Genomic DNA, 5,974 nt, shown 5'->3' on the forward strand with positions numbered 1-5,974 from the left:
ACCTCGCCCGTGAAGTAAATCATCGCACCTATGGTCCAACAAATTGGGAGAGAATCAATAGATTCCTTTTCGGGAGCGATCTTCAAGTCGATGTGCTCTAATTGAGGGGAAACTTATTTGAAGGGGTTTCCGTTTTTTCGCCTTTTATTTCAACAAAAAAAAAAAGGGAGAATGATTGTGGTTTCCGGTTTTCCTGCTTTTGCTTCAACAAAAGAGGGAGAATGATCGTTTGTAAGCCGAAACACCACAATGTTTTATGATCGTCAAGAATAGAGAATGCATGAAATTGTGACTTATATTTAATGTCCATGTCAATTTTGTTTTTATGATAACAATCATTAGACTCAAATCTTGTTATACTGCTGATCATTTTACTTGGTCTTTGATATATTTTAAATACACGAAAATTATGTTAAAAGTTCAACATTCAATTTATCGAACCCTTAATATTTTAACATTATTATCTTGTCTTGAAAATATATGTGTATTGATTTTTAATTGTATATAACAAAGATTATTAATTTTTATATACTTTTTATAATTTTGAACATGTGTTAGAAAAATAAAATAACAAAGTAAATATCATTAAAATGTGAATAGTTGTTTTTGCGTGCCTCTCACACGTGAATTCAACCTATTACTTTTAAGCAATTTTTATTTTATTTTTTAACGCTTAGATTTTTTTTATGAGTTTTCCACTTTAAAAAAAGGTATTTTATCTTTAAAGATTTTACCATACATGATTTTAGGGATGGAAAATATCATAAGTAGCCTCTGATATGATTATATCTTCTGATGTCTTTGAACCACTGGTAACAAGTTGATCTGACCCAATCAAGTATTTCAATCAGCGACTACCAATTACAATTCACATACATATAAGGCTCTTGCTAACGATGAAAGTGTTTGAGTGATCTGAATATAGAGTGAAACAAGTAGAAGGGATTTCTATTTACATTACAATTCACATAAATACTAAACCAATAGTTTTTTACAACTTAACCATCCCCCAACATCAGAGCATATAAACACATTACACAAACCACAAATCCAAGGGAAGGAAATGAGAAAAGAGTACCTTAATATAAGCATCAGGTACAAGTAGTCTCATTGCACGTTAAAAGTACAGCTGCTTACATTGAGCTACTTCCACCTCAGCAGGGCAATAAGGACATTTAAAAGGCCTTGTACTGTTGTTCTTCGATAACTTCGTAATACTCTGTTTGCAAAGCACGTGCCCACATGACATCATCATCGGAGGATTATCTTCTCCGGCCTGCTCTCGGCTCACCGGACATACAAATATCGAGTGAAACTGAAACTCCGTACCCAAATCCACCGGCACCGGCAACTGCTTCATCGATTGCCACTCTTGCTTCTTCCCCGTCATCACATTCATCAGTTTTAATAAAGTCGGCAACCCTTGAACGCCGGCAGCCACCGTCACTTTCAAAGGGCTTTCATACGATTCACCTAACAGATTACAGAACTGGTGAGCGAGTTCGTCGGCCAGTTTCGCCCAGTGAGTTGGGGAAACGAGATCCGAGTACGGCGACGAGTCGATCTTTCCGGCCCATAGAAGACACGCCATGAGCTTTTGGATTTCGTGAAAGTGTTGGGTCGCGAAAGGGGCGAAATGAGTTCTTCCGTATTTCAGAGCTTCATCTCGACTACCATTCTGAAGAATTTCCATGAATTGTAAACGATGGAGTTGTAATTCGATGTCGGATCCGGTTTTTTGGAGCTTGTCGTGGTTAGTCGTGGCCCATTTCAAAGCGGGAGTTAGGTCATGCGACTTCATGGATTCGAGAATTTCATACATTTCTAAGAATTGGGTTTTTTTGTCGACGATGGTTTCTTCTTCGTGAGCTTCGTTTATGAAACAATCGCCGATTTCAAACATGCTTTCACGATATAAGTGACTAGCGATTATTTGGTTGATTATGTGGGTATCGAAATCGACGTTTCTGTAAGACTTTGAAATGTCTGGATAGAATTGTTTCTCGAGGAGTTTAGTGTATTTGCTCATTGCAATGTTGAGTTCCTTTTGTGTAGCTTCGAGGTGATTAAGTGGAGCGATCTCTTTCAATTTGGTTTTTAGTTCACCCAGGATTAACTTGGGTTGAGAGGAAGGGCCATTAATGGCGGATTGTATTCCTGATAATGTTTGTTGAATTTCTTGGGTGATTTGTTCGATTGTGTCCTCGATTTTCGAGGAGGAAAGAGTCTGCTTTTTGATGACAGAATCGAATGCATCTTTGATAGGATTCAGTTCCATAGTTTGGTGCCTATAAAACAAAGATCTTGGAGCTATGAGAACATAAAGTTTAATCTTACTTGAGAATGTCTCTATTGAGTTCGTGTTACCTGATAGTCAATTTGATTGTGGAACAGTGGGAGAGATTTATGTTACAGTCTTGAATGTCTGTAACAATACCCCATAAGCTATCTGACTTTCTGAAAAACCTGAAAAAAAGAGCACCATTAATGACAAACATCTTGAGGTTTCTTCTTTCCAACACAAGCAATAAATGCAACATCTCATTCTTATTAGTATCAGATACCTACTGATATGGTTGAGTAATTTAGTGAAGGGACATTTTGTAATTATGAGAAGGAAAGTTCAGATCGGTAACTAAAGAAATTGCCATTTGGTAAAAGATATTAGAACTTGCGTACAATACTATTAACTATGACATTCTTTTTTAGTGAAGCACAACAAAATTGGGGGAAAAAAGGCAAAAAGTACAGATGATAAAACTTCAAAAAGCCAGAGGAAAGGTTATAAAGAATCTGTAGGAAACCTTATAGGATCATAATTACCACATTAAAATCTAAACAAAGCTTTGGAACAACAAAATTGAAAAACACAACCTAAAATCTAGAAATTAGAAGGTTTGAATTTAAAAAACCAGTTTTCATAACTCAAAAATCCTGATCATATCATATTTAGATATTAGTAACATAAAGAGCTGAATCATTAAACCACTAAACCAGTTTTCATAACTCAAAGATCCTTAGCCAAACCCTCCATGATTGTAATCATCAGACGGATGAATAAATACACAACACTTTCTATATGCAAGTCAACCGACATATCCAAGCAACCAAAGCTTACTGTTTATATCGATCGTCCAACAGATTCATCCATCGATCCAGTCAAATCTGACGATCTATAATCAGCTATCAATTTCGTCAAACAAAATTTTCAGTACATGAATCGAAAAATCTCAAACTGTCGCAATAGATTGGAAAACGAGTGATTAAGACTCCAGATCGACGTAACATAAAGTGATAAAGTAATCATACTGAAAGAAAAAAACACACGAAAACAAGAAAACGATAGATTCCGCCATTAAGTATGGCAATATATGCATGAACCACATGTAAAACATAAAACGATTAACAGGAAGACATGGAGAGGGAGAGAGAGTACCTTACCAGTTACCAGGGGGAGAGGGGCGGAGAAGGGAGTTCCGCACCAGAGATTTGTGTGTAAAATTGAAGAAGTTTGAGAAGTGTACGCTTTATGATGGGAGATTTTGTTCAATTTACTTAGATGCCCTTTTATTTCCTTAATTTTCCAATTCTTCCCCGTAATATTAAATTTCCTCAACTTTTCAGGTCAATTAATTTATTTTCAAATGTGGACGACTTAAACCTTAAAGCGACATCGTTTCTGTCTCAGAAAATAAACATAATGGCTTATCAATTCTCATGATTCATGAGATCAATGTGTTTAGTTGAGATATGTATGCCTAAACTGAACGGATTTTGTGTTTGGATATGTTTGTTTATGTTTAATAAAGTGATAATCTTAAAAATGACTAACCCAAATGACCATAATGTTCAAAGAATTACATTTTAGACTAAAATAAACTTTATCAATCAAAAGTAAAACCGATCACATCCAAATTTTCAAAAATAAAATAAAAAAACGTGTCTTCGTTAATTGAAATGTAACTAAAAAAAGTAAGTTATGAAACAAGGTATAAAAAGTTGTTATATTGTTGAAAATTGGTGGTGATACTAAACCTTGTGGATTTAATGTGCTATAGAAAATTTTTGATAAGTACAAAATAAAAGAAAAAGAATACATCCCAATTTTAAAATTGTTGGTCATTTGGAAAAATGGATAAAACTTGGATCATTTACATCAATTTTTCCTAATCATTTGGTTGGTTTGTGATTATCCCTTTAATAAATCAACATAATTATGTCATAGACGATAAAACTGTATTTAAAGCTAGTTTGAAATAATAATAAGTTGACTCTAATGATGATTACAACAAGCTTTTTTATGTGTAATGTCCAGCAAACTCGACCACTTAAAAAATAAAAATAATAACGAAAGCAAATATAAGCCAAAAATGAAACTTCGTTTGAAGTTATTATTTATTTCATATTGAAGCGTATCACGTCATCATCAATGTTATTACCTTTTCACATTCCATAAAATCATCAACAAAGATTGTTGATTAAATTTCAACATAAAATGTCATGTCAACTGGACAACATCACCACTTTACTTTAATTTCTATGTTTCCTTTAAAGAAAAAAAGCTTTGCACTCCATGTGCTACGATTCATTATTCATGCCCAAAATCGCTAAAAGCTAAACCAGTCCTTTTCTAAAGCTCTCTATCATGTCAATATCATCAAGATTAAGTAACTAAAACATTAACAAGGTAAACTATGTATTTTCACCCAAATGGCAAAACATAAAACCATATGCAAATTTTGTTTCATACCAAACTAACCTCACAATTCACAAATGGAATCTTGTTCCATTCCAACATTAGAAGCATATGCAAAATTTTGCTTACAAATAAAGAATGTTAGTATAAGATATTTTGCTTGAAGAACCTCACCAGTCACCATAACTATATTCTCTTGAATTAAGTGAACCAAAAGTAACTCCATATTGCTTTGTGTTGATAGACTCATAAAACTTTTCTTCCCCATAAATTCGCCTAAAATTACCAATTATAAACTACCATTTATGTAGCGTTCACATTTGAGTAGTTTATGTCTTTATGATCAATAATCTCCTCTCCATATGTAATGTCTGCACCATATTGAGTAGCCAGTAATCTGAATGGTAATGTCCCCTGAAACAAGAACAAAGTTGTGTAAGTACTCGACCTCTAATAAGTCTTCAACATGAACGTAAAAGCAATTTGATCTTTAGCACAACCTGGTGCTTTTCAAATGTGAAATCGATATAATTAAATGGTTGAAATTCAACACCGGTAACCTCTCACTTCTAATGCTTGTTATAATGTTCAGTTCCCTTAGGTTAATTTTTCTCAAAAGATTAAAAACTCAACTAGAATGACAACCGATGTTATAGTTTTGATTGAACCTCGGAAATGATGATTTTTTTTCAATCCTTTAACAGCTTGGAACCCACAGTTGAAGAACAATATCAACTGTGAAATCTGGAAAAGTATTTGATACAGTTTAAGAGGCGAAAATATAAAAGGACGTATCATGTAAAATGAACAACAGTAGAGTTGAAAGAGAGGACTTACAACTCGAACCATTGGAGCAAGAACAAGTTTATTCCTGTATTCCATCTTCTTCGTAGAATCGCACCGTCGCCACTCGATTGGTCGGAGTCAAAGACAAGATTATGATCAGAGTCCGCCGGGTCAAAAGTGCTGACCGATTTCATGGGTGCATTTGTGCATCATCATATGATTTATCATGTATGGAATAAATTGGGCCCAATAGGGGGTTGGATAATGGAGCTTTGAATGTTCACTACAGGTTTGAAGGAGCTTTGAAACTGCCTGGTCAATCTTTGATTGAAACCCCAAAATTGCACAAGTGTTATCCTTTTTAAATTTTCAGTTTTGTTCTAATATTATATAATAACATTAAAATCTTTTTGTAGTCATCTCATTAGGTCCATAGTTATAGTGATTAATAGAAGGGGAATAAGACTAATTAAGGTAATTAAGTTTTCGGTT

The 5,974-nt window shown here is 34.1% G+C and overlaps 1 protein-coding gene across 3 annotated transcripts; it reads right to left on the reverse strand.

Moving 5' to 3' along the window:
- Nucleotides 1–922: 922 nt before the first annotated feature.
- Nucleotides 923–3,548, reverse strand: LOC145031952 (protein RMD5 homolog). 3 transcript variants are annotated; one of them, XM_078980605.1, is made up of 4 exons: nt 3,442–3,475; nt 3,119–3,183; nt 2,368–2,466; nt 923–2,288 (listed from the first exon to the last, which is right to left on the reverse strand). In XM_078980605.1, the coding sequence occupies exons 2-4, from the start codon at nt 3,145–3,147 to the stop codon at nt 1,118–1,120; spliced, it is 1,299 nt and encodes a 432-aa protein (XP_078836731.1). In that variant the 5' UTR covers nt 3,148–3,183; nt 3,442–3,475; the 3' UTR covers nt 923–1,117. The 3 variants fall into 3 exon arrangements, with proteins under 3 accessions (XP_078836731.1, XP_078836732.1, XP_078836733.1); XM_078980606.1 differs by lacking the exon at nt 3,119–3,183 and having other exon boundaries at nt 3,442–3,548; XM_078980607.1 differs by lacking the exon at nt 3,119–3,183 and having other exon boundaries at nt 3,437–3,536.
- Between the last annotated feature and the right edge of the window lie 2,426 nt (nt 3,549–5,974).

This window comes from Lactuca saligna, chromosome 2 (assembly GCF_052625555.1).
Source record: "Lactuca saligna cultivar CGN05327 chromosome 2, ASM5262555v1, whole genome shotgun sequence".
NCBI classification, from domain to species: domain Eukaryota; kingdom Viridiplantae; phylum Streptophyta; class Magnoliopsida; order Asterales; family Asteraceae; genus Lactuca; species Lactuca saligna.

Bases quoted from the DNA above. Each gene is read 5' to 3' on its own strand.
- LOC145031952 (XM_078980605.1), bottom strand. From the start codon at position 3,147: ATGAATCTGTTGGACGATCGATATAAACA. The intron at 2,467-3,118 runs GTAAGCTTTGGT...TCTTTTTTTCAG, and splicing joins TTGGACGATCGATATAAACA to GTTTTTCAGAAAGTCAGATA. The intron at 2,289-2,367 runs GTAACACGAACT...TTTGTTTTATAG, and splicing joins ACAATCAAATTGACTATCAG to GCACCAAACTATGGAACTGA.